Source organism: Molothrus aeneus, chromosome 5 (assembly GCF_037042795.1).
Source record: "Molothrus aeneus isolate 106 chromosome 5, BPBGC_Maene_1.0, whole genome shotgun sequence".
Taxonomy (NCBI): Eukaryota; Metazoa; Chordata; class Aves; order Passeriformes; family Icteridae; genus Molothrus; species Molothrus aeneus.
The window spans coordinates 19,804,407-19,817,816 of NC_089650.1; the positions used below are offsets into that span (position 1 = coordinate 19,804,407).

The window sequence follows — 13,410 nt, forward strand, 5'->3', positions numbered from 1 at the left end:
CAAAATACTCTTTTCTCTAAGGACCATCTAATACCACTACAGTTTGTGCAATCACTGCATTTATTATTCATTTTTAAACTCTCTCTCGCTCTCTCCCTGTAGAAATTTTTTTTAAAACTTTTCTTTTTTTATGCAAAACTAATCATTTCACTTTTTCCACTCCATCATAAAATCTCCTCTAAAAACACAACAACGAGAACAAACATGGCACAGACACAGAGAATATTTCCCTGTTTTTGTTGATTTTTTTTCCTAAGGGTTACGGGGAAAGGAAGGGGATACTTTCAAATAAACTCCTCCCTCAATTCCATGCCCATTTCAAAAGGCACGGATGAATCTTCTTTCCTATCTCCATTAAGGAGCAAAGGCAAAAATTCAGAAGGAGGAGCACAGCCCACGTGAATACGAAGGTAGGTTAGCTAGCCTCAAGTGTCTTGTCCACCTGAGGGAACTCGAGGCTACTGCTGCATTCAAGTTAGCAAACCTCTAACTCAAACCAGCACGGGATCCTCATTTCGGATCCAGAGGTTCAGGGTTTGGTTCCCACCTGGTGACCCACCCAGGGAGAGATTTGTCACACAAGCAGGTGAGCTGTGTCTGCAAGCCGGATCATACTCCTTTCTTCCTCCACAATGAGGATCTACCACATGAGTTTCTCTGCTGCAACAAGTCCCCTCATCTCCTCACCGCAGGAAGGAGGTCCTTGCGGAGCATCCCTACAATGACCCACTGTTTTACTCTTCACAGACAGTTCCCTTGCTTGCCACTCTGGAGAAAGGCAAAACCCCTTCAATTAAACAATTCCTGCCCCTTGCCCCCAAAGAACACCATACAAGAGACACTGGGGAAAAGAACTCTGCCAAGCAACACATCTTGGCCAAAACACATCAAGAGTTTCCTATTAAAGTTCCCTTTTATCTCCCACTTAAACGCTTCAACACTTTTTTCAGAATCTCGATACCACAAAACAAAACACAGCACCACATACACACCTAACAGTAACTTAACAACCTAAAGTGACTGGCCGGTTTGCATCCACCCCATAAAGCAGCTCCTCTTATCTCACAGCCACAGATTAGTTCTTATTCAGAAGGGGGAGGAAAAAGAGAAGAATCTCCTCGCTATTTTCCTAAGAAAGAGCTTTTCCCTATGCCTACAAACTGCTCATCTTTGAAGCTGCAGTCAAATGGATAGGCTATGCTAACATAAGGGATCCCTGGGTGTGCCAGGCACAGGAAAGATGCGCAAAAGAAAACCCAAACCAAAAAAAAAAAAAAACCAACACCCACAAAAAATACAAGCAGGTATTAACACAGACACGCACACAAGTCCAACAAGTTATAGAAAGCCTTAGCTTGGTGAATGGATCAGGGAAGTCTCTTTCTCCCTGCCCCTAGCTTCAGTTGTGAATGAAAGCACATCCCTGAAGAGTCCACTAAGCTCTTTAACCAAGGAAAGAAAAAGAAAGAGGTGTACCAAGGGTGGTGCTAACAGCACCTGGAATCCCCCTCAGACTGTCTGCACAGACACCCAACCACAACTGGTGTGAATTCACCGTTCTCCACAGCTTGGAATGCCACCCACTGCAAGGCAAGGTTTGTGGGGAGGGCAGCAAAGATTTTATTACACCAACCCAGGCGCTGGAGGCAGAGAATAGACACACTCTGGGCACAAAAGCCCTAATTAAGGTCAGAAGCTGGTCTATCCCTCTACCACCCTGACAACGTCCCTTGGGCAGACAAATATTACTTCCCTCCCACAAATTGCCTCCCTTCTATCCTCAGATCACTACAACCACAAAATCACTACTGCAGGAGAGCAGGTCTCAGAGCCAGCAGCTCCTGAACATCCTTGTGTGAAAGCACCAGAGGGGCCAATTCCACTTGTCTTCACCCGCCCAGGGCAGGCTTATAAGCAAATGAGCCCTGGCATGAGGAATTTTTTCCACCCTTTTCACCTCTGCAGCATGTTATGTAGAAGTGACACCCCTCTGCCCCATCCAGGGACAGGGCTGAGAGGGTGAGGCTCTCCCACCAGTTCATCAGCATCTCTTTTCCTTGCCTCTAAGAGCTCAGTCCTGTGCAAGTAGAGGAAGAAAGGAGAGCAAAGGAACGGCTTCTCACCATGAAGCTTAGGACCCACACAGAAACAGAGCAAGCCAGAAATGGCAGGCAAAAAATAGAGCTTATCTTGGATGTGAACAAAGCTGGTCAGGGAAAGAGGGAGCTGTGGAATAAACAGCAAGCTGTGGTCTTGCTCCCTCCTACTTGCTAGGGGTGAAGAAGAAGGAATTTCTAGATCAGCTTTAGGGGAAGAGATCCAGTGCACATGCATGCGATGTGAGAGACAGGTATTTCTTATGAGCACCTTTGGTTGACAGTTGTAAGGGCTGTTTCAGATGCTGAAAAGACACAGGGGAAACCTCTTCCAGGCCACCCACCAGAGGGAGGGGAGAGCAGGAGGGACACAACCGAGCAGGAGGGGCAAAAACAAGCAGGAAGAACAACCAACCTGCCTTGGCATCCACCCCTCCTTCCTTTGGAAGGAGCAAGAGGAAGCAAAGAGGGCCGGGGGAAGCTTAAGGGAGGTGGGAGAGCAGCCTCATGCGGCTGGACAGCGTCACGCTGCTGCCATCATCCTCCCACAGACTGAAGGATGGAGGCACAGCCCCCTCCTGCTTCCACCACGGAAAGGCCAGAGAAAGGCATTTCATGTCCCTCTCTCACAAACAAGTGCAACTGATGAACATCAGGAGGAAGATATGGGCTGGAAGCAGATTCCTCTTTTCTTCCCTTTCTCCTGAGGAGCTGAACAGGTTGGAAGATGAGGGAGAAGAGGAGGGATCAGGGCACCTGAAAGCACCCATACAACTGCCAAGGTAGCACCAACAGTCAAAGGAAAGGGGAAGCCAATATGAGGCATAGGCTGCATGGGGCACGCCCCAGCACCCCAGCTTTGTCTCAAGCACCTTCCAGGCATGACATTTAACCTGTCCTTCTCCCCCTCACTCTGAGGGCATCTGGATCAGCAACTGCCACAAGGACAGTAGAGGAGAGGGCAGATCCAGGCCACAGGCCAAGAGGGGAAGGATGGCAGGATGGTAGTCACGGCAAGAGGGAAACAAGAATGGAAGAGTCTGCATGCACGTTGTGGGAGAAGGTCTGGAGGACATGGGCAAGGGCTCCAATCCTCTTACATCCTCCCCTCACGGGTTTGGAGCTCCTCTTCAGTTTTTGTCAAAGATAGAAGGGGAATGAGGAAGAGCAGCACCTTCCTCACCACCTGCACAGGCACACAGACACATGCTCACTCATCCCTCAGCCTCAAAGGCTCCACCGCCTGTTGGACAACACCACATTCAAGGACAAACAACCACTCCCCAGCCCCACCATAACCCTCCCTGCCTCCTCCTAGCAGTACCAACACCCAGCAACAGTGAGTGCTCCCACACCCCCACTGACACACTCCAGCCTCCAGGCAAGAGGAATTGGGCAGGAGGAAAGGAGGAGGAAGGGTGGCAGTGAGGGTAGAGGGACAGCCAAGGGGAGAAGGAGAGAACTAAGGACAGCCATTCGCACCACGACTTCTCTCAGGTAGAGCTCCCCCCACACCCCTGGAGTGGGGGGACCTGGTTGCTCACTTGCTGCCTCCTCCACCACTGCCTGCCGCCACCTTCTCAAAATCCTCTGCATTGCAGAACTCCTTGATGGTTACAGTGAGGAGGTTGCTGGTGACATCTGTGACCACCACATTAGAGCAAGGGGACATCTCAGGACGCCAGTCGCCAGCCTCCTGCTCCGGGTCAGAAGAGGAGAGGGACAAGGAGGGAGTCTGCCCCCCACTACACCCTCCCGAGGGAGAACGCTTGCTGGTGGCAGCTGACTCAGGTGGGATTGAGAGGTCGAGGACCTCTGACTCACGCCAGTCGGGGATGGCTGGGCTGAGGGTCTCAGGGAGCAGCTTTGGAGGGGAATCATCTGGGTCAGAGGAGGAGTGGGGAGCAGGTGATGGGCAGCCAGAGGAGCTGGAGCTGGGGGCATCATAGGGGGTGGAGCCCATAATGAGCCCACAGGAGGCTGCCTGGGAGCCTTCGGCCTCCCCCTTGCCCTCCAGAGAGGGGGTAGGTGCAGCAGACGGCTTATTGTAGAGCGAAAAGGTACCAAACTTCATGTGGCGGATCTGAGTGCGCAGGACGCTCTCGCTGAACTTTTTGCTCTTGCCAATGACCCGGTTTCGGGAAGGGATCTTGGGCCGAGCCAGGCCCCCGGCCCCATTGGCTGGCTTCCCACCTTTGTCAATGACTTTGAGGTTGAGGATGATGCGGCTGCGTTTGGGCTCGCGGGGTTTCACCTTACGGTTGATGATGCGCACGGTCTCTGAGAAGGGCGAGACAGGAGGACGAATGCCAGCCCCGCCACCCACACTGCCGCCGTTCTGGGGATCCGGACGGGGCAGGGGGCGCCGGGACATGCGGTGGCATCGCCGGATGTCTTTCTTGAGCCGGTGCACCGCGGCGCTGGAGTGGAGTTTGGGAGAGGAGGTACTGGAACCAGGCTTGACAGAAAAGTGTACATCCCCAATGTGGAGGGCCTCCGCTTGGGCCCGAGCCTGCGGTGGTGGGGAGAAAGAAAACAAACAGGGTCAGAGAGGCAGCCTAGCTGCAGCCAGATCTCCGGTCGGGCACTGCTCACTTCAGGCCAAGCACTCGCCGGCAGCACCATGACACATTTATACCCAACATCAATGACAAGCACAGGTACACACCTACAAACTATTGATAGCTCCAGCACAGCCCCCAGAGAGACACAGGGCACTGTCTGTATCATTTTTGGGCAGGTGATGTCTCCCTAGGCTGTACCTCTATTGACACATGCTTTCCCCAGGGAGAAACTGCGACTTCCCAGGCAGGTGTCAGGGTTAAAGTTAATGGTCACCAAAGCCCCCCTTGGTCGTCATCAGTCAAAGTGCACAACCCTCCACTGTCAGCCAAAGAAGCCAGCATCATCCTAGGCCTTTGAGGCTGTCAGTGCTGAGACAGCACCCAAACTTACAAAGGGATTGTAAAGGTTCTCTACAAATGCAACATGAGATAAGAGGGAAGAGGCAGAATAACGCCTAATGAGAACTGCCTCTAAAAAGCATGGTAGACGGGAATCTTGAGGAACACAGATGGAGGCTGGTGAGAATGGTCTGATGGAGCTGTCTTCATTAAACACAACATTTAGAAGTCTGATTTATAACTAGGATCACATGAAAGTCATTCATTCTTACTGTGTTGTGGGAGCAAAGTCCAGTGTTTAAAGCCAGAGATGAGGCCAGCTGGAATTCAAGTAAACTTTAACTGCACCTCCAAAGAAGAGATTGACTTGTCCTTTTGAGCACCACACTTGTTTGAAACCTAGCAGTGGACCAGAGCACGAATAGTACCTGTTCAACTGCTCTGTGCCAGCCCTCCTCAAGAGCCAGGCCAGGGGAACAATATTTTTAAGCTCTTCTGGTGCCAAAAACTGCCCTGGTTCATCCAGCAGAGACAGGAACATTTCCTGGCAGCAGGAACAACAGTTTCATTGATAAGCTGGTGCTGTATGACCTGTGGGCATGGAAACCCAGAGTCTATTCTTACACCACATCTCATCAGAGCACTGTTGCTTCTATAGCTCATCCTTCCACCTGCACCCCAGGACTTGCCCAAGCCAACCCCCTTCCATATTCCCTTCTCAGCAGTGGTGATGGGCAGAAGTCACGCAGGCCTGGAGGGGACAGGCAAGCACCCACCCGGTGACGGCCCATCCCTCGAGCAGCTTCCCCCACCTCGTGGGCACAGAAAGAACTGCAGTGCTACAAGAGGACAGCTGCTTTTCCTCCCCAACTTTTCCATCCCGTTGCCCCTTGCACACGCCAAGATCGGGATGGCTTCTTGCCAGCTAAGAGCTTAGCGCTCAACTCCATCTCCTTTGTCACCCTGCAGGCTGTGCCTCCTACCAGAGAAATGCCTGGGGAAAAAATGTGCGTGTAAAGGCAGGGATCTAGCAGATCTAAGCAAGGGGCCCAGCCAGCCCCTGCACAAAAAGCTCAAAATCCTGGCCCTACAGCTCCAGAGCTTTGCTGTTAGCCAGAGCCCCTCTTCTCCCACAGAGATACCCATGGGAACCACAGAAGATCCTGAATGAGCACAGAATGGAGACGTGAAGACATTTTGTTCCTCTCTCTACTAACACTGGATGATCACAGCCTTCAGTACTACTTGTATTCTGGCTTTAAAAGAACTGCAAAAATGAGGCCTCCTTCTCTGACTGTACAAGAACACACAAACTGAAGGCTCACCCTGTCTGGGGACCTAGACTCCGTGTCAGCCAAATGACAAAGAAACAGACACAAGTTAGCACAACCCCAAGGCAAGCACAGCCGCTCTGCACATTAACACATAGGGCTGTTCCCACCTAGCTAAAGGGAAGTGCTCCCAGCACACACAAACCCCAACACTTTTTCCGCTGCAGCAGAAAGCATCCCAATGTCCACCTAGTTACTCCTTGCTCAGCCTCCTGTGTTACTCCATGCCCCAAACTGTTGAGAAAATAAGACACAGTTCCTGTCACAGGCATAGTACAGGCCTGAGCCCAGCAACAGTTCCAGATGAACTCCCTGCACCACACACCAACTCTCCCCCTCACATCAATACACAATCACAACTTGGAGACACTGCAGACCCAGTCAGGAGGTCACAGGCAAATGCACATTTGGGCTGTGCTTACTCCATCTCTTCACGGGTCCCTCTGAAGCAGATGGCAGGCACAAGGACAAGCTAAAGTTTGCTTTCTGACATTACATACCAGCACAACCTGAATTAACAAATTTGCTCCTTTTCATCCTGCTCCACACCACAGCCAGCCCTTCCAGCATTGCTGCCCTTGTGCTTTGGGTTTCTTACCAATTTACCACTGCTGAGCCAAGAGCAAAATGCAACACAACATCCCATTCCAAAACCCAGGACAGGGAAGCCAGGCAGAGGCTACACAGATGCATCACTGAAAATCCTTCTACAGCTTCAGTGGATGGACACATGTATCCTTCAGGGCCTCTCCCGCTGCCAACACTGCACACATCTTTCAGATTAATTGCCTAGCCCATAATCATGCCTTCGAGTGAGGAGTTCTGCACCCTCTGTGCCATTCTGCTCCAAGTCAAATCTAATTGCCACCTTCCACCAGCACCGCCTCCATCACCCAGGAGAGAAAGAAGGCAGCTTCCCAGAAGTGTGGGGGAAGCAGTCACAAACACCCTCAGTTTCCTTATACACCCCAAAAATTCCTGAGCAAAGCTTCCCATCAGCCACATGAAACAAAGTGATAATGCTGGGATGGTTACTACCTGGCCACTCCCACAGCCCTGTTCTTTTACTTTCTGCATACGTTAATCAGCTCCTGTCCTGTTTTCACAGAGAGACCTGTCCTGGTTTTGTGCTTGCTCAGCAGCTACTGCAGGGCCCTGGTACATGGCTTGGACTTTTCCAGTGTGCCAGAACCAGTAGGTCTCATTTATGTGCCATGTGTCTGCGTTTCCAGTTACTTCTGTGGCACTTTCTCACGGCTGAAGCTGTTTCTAACTCATGTTTCAGCTATCTGCCTTTATTGAATTCCAGCTTCAGTAGTGTCCAGGTGGTCTACACTACTTTGGTCAGATTATTAAGAGAGAGGGTTAAATTAGGGCCCAACAGTCCTCCCCTGCTGCTACACTATTATCTCCAGTGACCAGCTTCAATGCAAGTTCCAAAGAGCATTATGCAAATATTCAGCTTACCTTGAGATTGTTTTTCCAGGTAAGGTTTCAAGAAAAATCGTATCAGATGCTTTATCTAAGACCAGCCCCCAGAGCTTTCTCACTTGGGAAGCTCAGTATTCCTACCACAGGATCAGGTTTATTCAGGCATCACCTACATGAACTCATCCCTTCACTGCAGAGGACAGCACAGAGGCTCTCCTTCCCCTGCTTCCAACTTTGGAATAAGTAACTTGCTACCTTTGGTTTGGAGAAGACTCAACATTCAGTTTTATCTGCTGGAAATGCACTTCTCCCTGCTCTGGGCCCATTCCTCGATCATTCCCAAGACATATGAGGATAATGTCTTTGAAAAACAAACCCCTGAATCCTTTCAGCTGTGTCACCACAGTTTGCTCCTTGGCTCGCAAGTTCTCCACACGGAAATCACCTCTCTAGGTTTTGCTGCTTTCACCAGCAGGATGTGCTCACTGCTGAAGAGGTACTCAGCATGTATACGAAGTAATTCACTCTGCTTACAGCTCAGCCTACATCAGGATGCAGTTTCTGGAAGCTTGCTGCAGTGCTCTGTCATGAGAGCAAGGCAATTGCTGGGATTGCTTCCCTTCCCCCTCTTCCCGTCTGGGATATGTATCACCTTTATTTATCTTGTACAGCTCTCCCTCACTGCCCCTGGGAACTAGTGTATCTCCCCCATTCCCTACTATTTCTGAATAAGTGTCCCTCGAGGCCCAGCAAGCATATTTGTTCATTCATTCCCTTAAGGCACCGAGGCACACAAGCACGTACACAGACACGTGCTTAGAAAGGCCTCTCCTACCTGATTTGTATCAAAATCTCTACAATATGGAAGAAAAAAATAAACCAAAGACCTTGTAAAGCAATAGATTTCTAGTGAATTATTTTAAAATCTCGCCAATTCCAGTAGTGCTGCTGCACCATAGTAGCACTACTCTCATAAATTACTGGCTCTGCTTTTTATTCTCCACCTGCATTCCCACAGTCTTCGCTCCCAACAGCATTTGCAAGAGCTCTTCTTTCCCCTTTTTGGCTGCCATTCTGCCTTTTTATCACCCTCTTTCTTCTGCAGTCTTCCAAGTGACAAGGCAAAAGCAAGCCAGTTCATAGCACAGTTCTCCCAAGCAACACTGCCATAAACTAAAGTTTCCCTCTGGATTGGGAACAAAATACTACAAAAGGGGAACAGTCTGTTTTCAAATTACTCGGGATAATTTACGAACAGGGAGGAGATCAAAAGAAACCCAATTCCAGCTTTGGAGTTCAAGAGAGGGCGAAAGGACAGAGCACCATGCTGCTCAGCCCCTTCTTCCCCCACTCTCCTACTAAGAATCCCTTTACCCTTGTTCTCCCTTACTTCTTCCTTCCCATTAACCTTCTTCGCTCCTGTCACCTTAGTATTTATGGCCACCCCAGCTAGGGGTCTTTGCCAGCCACCCACTGAGCTTGCAGACTGGGCTCTGTCTCTGAATAGCACTTGCTAGACTTTATTAAATGAGTTGGTGAGGTTTGCATTCCACACATTGGAGCGCCTAGAGAAAAAAGTTAAATAAAAAGAGCAAATCGAGCAGGAGAAAAAGAGGAAGATCACTACAGCACATGCTATGTCTCTCTCTAACCTCACACCAGCATCCATGCCTGCTCTCAAGGATCACTTCTGCCAGACACCTGAAGAGCCTTACATACAGTGCTGCCTGTTTCAGACTAAGAACTTCGTTTCCCATCTGCTCAGCAAAGGGCTGCAGCACACCAGCAGCCTCCCAAGAATCACAGCCTCCTGCCAAGCCAGAGCTCAGCTGTGGGAGTTTGCCCCTAGCATGCAAAGGATAAAGACCCATTTCCTGCCCAAAACTTTGCAGTTGAAGTTTGCAGGGGTCGCTTTCAACACCGGCCATCTTGATAGTGATATTATAAAGCCTGGACTGTGATGTGCCTCTGCAGTCTGATGGAAAGAGCAAGTGTTAGACAGCTCTCAGAAACAGGAGCCTGGCTTACAAAGCAGCAGGTGGTCAAAGATGCAGCTTTTCAAAGCTTTTCCAAAGGCGTGGGCCACTAACCTGCTGGAATGCTTTCTGCAAATCCCCCTGGGTGCCTATCTGCAACTTTTGAGTACTAATCCCAGGATAAACCTAGTCCCAAGTGCAAGCTAAAACACCCACACAAGCCAAGGGACTGAGTGCCATATCAGGGCACTTCTTTTGATGCCATTCTGGAGACTCAGAAGCCTAGGTTAAAGCACCAATACACATGAAAAATCCTAGCAAGCCACCCAGTCAAGGGCAGACTACTCCATCAAAGCAGTCCTAGGCCAGATTTCTGCTTAAACATCATTGCATCCAGGCCTAATCTGTTCAGTTAACAGATCAAAAAGAATATTGTTCTAACTGCCAACTCCAAATACTCCCTCTGGGATACAAGAATCAAATTTCTTCCCCTGCTTCCGAAATTCTCACTGGCAAGAGATTCTGCAGCTGAAAGAACTGAAAATACTGTTAGCAATACCCAAGGCGGAACCCAATCCCACTCCTCCCCCAGCAGAACCGGTGCTGCAGGGCTGGAAGAGGTGAAATGTGCATCTTCAGGGGTCAGAAAAGCTGAGTTACAAACCATCTCACTGTCTCTGCCGTAACTCTAGCCGCAGTTGTGTCGATTGTGGTTTGCCTGAACAGAGCTCAAACAAGTTCAGATGGGGCTGGCTCAGACAGAGTTACTTCTCACTGCCTGGTCTGGGGTGTTATTTTTAGGGTAGGATCCAAAGTCACAGAGGAACAGCAAGTCAGAGCTGCTCTGTTTCCCAGAGGTGCAAACCCAGCAGCAGTGGTAGTGCTCTGCCCTGCCAGCCTCTCCCACAACGTGGCACCAGCCCTCAGGAGAGCTGATCTTGCTCTCTATCACAAGTCATCTTCTACAAAGTACCAAGCCAGTTCTGCAAACCTACAGGTTTCCAGTACCATTTGAGGAGCTGGCAGAAGGAAGATGTGCCACAGAAACGTGTCACGGATGTGATTCAAAGGATGCTGCTGAATAATTCACGTTAAGTTTAGGGGAGTTTTAAAGGGTAATGGGAAAAGAGAAGCAATGAGTGGGTTTTGAGTTCGGGGGTTGGTTTTGGTTTTTAAATGAGTGAGAATGAGTAATTTTTTTTAAATGAGTGATATGGCAATAGATGTGGCCATATCACATTCAGAATCAAAAATAAAAGAAAGTGATTACACATAGCATAGTCACCGCTCCACAGCTCTGAACAGTGTCAGGTGTTACAAATACCAGTATTTTTTAATGCAGGCAGAGGACTATTTCAAGCTGGTGATTTTCCCTTCAAGTGTTCCTTTGCATTGTTGGAAATTTAAACACAAGAGTTACATTTAATGCATGACTGCCAAAAAGAGGAAATCCAACTAGTCTGTGTTTCCTCAATACAGCACAAGAGGTAGTACATTATCAGATATGTTTGTAATTCTCAGGCTACAGATACAGAACACTGTTAGCAGAAAAACAGGCGACCGGGGAGGACAGTTCCATCAGCAGGACTTCCCAAGGATTACCATGGTCCCCTGGGTTTCACGCAGAGCATCAGAATACGCCTGCTCCTGCATTTCTTCTGTGTGCTTCATTAAGCCCTCTCAAAGCAGAGAAGAGGTGACACCCTACCCCTCACTGTGCTTTCTGGTGCTCATGCAGTTAAAAGTGCTGTGCTGACTTGAGTAAAGCTCCTACTGCTGCCAGGCAAAGGGAAGTATTAACCTGTTTCACAGATGGGGAAACACACACAAAGCCTAAGTGACTTGCCCAAAGCCACAGGATGACTTGGTGATAGTGATGCCTTACTACAGGGTCCACACTGGCTGTTCCAGGGCTTCCTATCAGAATAAAACCAGGGGAATTCCAGACTTGCTCATCTCTCTAAACTGTACAAAGGTGTGTTCTTTCTATGCTCATTTGAAGCCAGAGATTGTGACAGCTGGAGAGGAAGGGGAGGGAAGAGGGGAGTAGAGCAAGGCATTTAATCTGTAAACTAATAAATTCACAGAGCTCACATAACAGTCATGCAACTACCAGAGTTCTTAATTAAAAAAAAAGGTAAAAATACAGAGCAATTAGGCCTGCACTAGGGACTACCTTCCTTGCTCGTCTCTGCAAGCAAACAGAGATGCTACGACATCTTGCAGAGACGCTGAGTCTATCAGAAAGGAACTGGAAACTTCAGCTGCCTTCCTATGCAGAGGTGAAACACCCCTCCTTCTCCTCCCAGCTACCCCTCACACTCTGCAAAAGCAAAACAAGCCTGCAGTTTATAGATCAAAGCATGAACCCTTCATGAAACTCCCGTGGAGCACCCACATCCTTAAATACAATCAGAGGAGCACAAGTGGCAGTGGGATTCCCGCCTCTGCTGCCTGACCGCTCAGCACGCTGCTAAGTTGCAGGGCACGGGTTGGATGGAACAGCCTGCTGAAGGAAGAGGGAACGAGACTGGCTGGCTCTCCACTGCGGCAACAGAAGGCCACGAGAAGGAGAGGATATTGGAAGAAGAGACTGCAGGCTCACCACGCACATCTGCGTGTGCTGACCGTCCTGCTGAGGCCCCCGTGGCACGCACACCGCCCTCCCCTCACACGCTCCTGCGCCTCTGCCCACCCCCCCTTTCCTGTCGGGTTTTCCCCGCGCTCCCAGAGCCAGGCATCAGGCACAAGTCACTTGAAAGTCCAATCCTTCCAAGGGCACACACCAGCAAGGTTTGTGAAGCTTTTTTTTTTTTTTTTTTTGCTAGGCCTAAGTTATTTAGTTAAGAGTTACCTTCAGCAGAAAAGTTTTAGGTTTAGGTCCTCTCTTCTTGGGCCCGTACAGCTCACGTTCTCGTTCCCTTTAGGGAATCAAATTTTTCAAGAAGTTAAAACTTTTCCCAAAGGGAAAAACAGAAGCATACAAGTTAAAGGGAAAAAAAAAAAAAAAAAAAGGAAAAAAAGAAAAAAAAAGAAAAGGAACGTCTGGACGCTGTTTCCCGCTCGCCCACCCAAAGTCAAACCTGCTGCTGCAGCCCCCCCAGCCCAGGGTGGGGGATGAACACTCACTTCTGCTCGAAGGCGGCGATGAGGCGGGAGTCTAGGATGTTCTCCTCGGGTTCCCAGGTGCTGTACCTGCCGGGCGGGAGCAGCGGAGGGGACAAGCGAAGCGGTTAGCGCCCAAATCCCCCCGCAGCCGCGCACACGGATACCTCCCCCTCCATCCCACTCCGCCCCATCCCAAGCCCCCCATCCCCGCAGCCCGGGCGGGATACACTCACTTGATGGCCCAGCCTTTCCATTTCACCAGGTACTCGATGCGCCCCTGCAACACACGGGGGAGAAGACGGGGGGGAGGGGGAGGGGGGGGTGTGTGAGGCGGGGGCCCGGCGGGAGGGCCAGCGGCGCGGCCGGGGCCCGGCAGCGAGGACCGAGGTTGGGGGGGAGTCCCGGAATCCCAGTGGGGGGCGGCCCCTCACCTTTCGGATGCGGCGCTTGATGATGGACTCGGCGGCGAAGACGCGCTCCCCCACTGCAGACAGCTCCATCTTGCTGCTCCCCCTCGGCGGCGGCGGCGGCGGCGCCCACAGCCCATAATAATCCCGCCCGCCCG

General features: G+C 50.3%; 1 protein-coding gene across 2 annotated transcripts; it reads right to left on the minus strand.

Moving 5' to 3' along the window:
• Positions 1-1,261: 1,261 nt before the first annotated feature.
• On the minus strand, positions 1,262-13,384 carry CBX6 (chromobox 6). 2 transcript variants are annotated; one of them, XM_066549902.1, is made up of 5 exons: positions 13,277-13,384; positions 13,079-13,122; positions 12,867-12,932; positions 12,592-12,658; positions 1,262-4,554 (listed from the first exon to the last, which is right to left on the minus strand). In XM_066549902.1, exons 1-5 carry the CDS (start codon positions 13,343-13,345, stop codon positions 3,637-3,639), a joined length of 1,164 nt encoding a protein of 387 aa, XP_066405999.1. In that variant the 5' UTR covers positions 13,346-13,384; the 3' UTR covers positions 1,262-3,636. The 2 variants fall into 2 exon arrangements, with proteins under 2 accessions (XP_066405999.1, XP_066405998.1); XM_066549901.1 differs by having other exon boundaries at positions 1,262-4,608.
• Between the last annotated feature and the right edge of the window lie 26 nt (positions 13,385-13,410).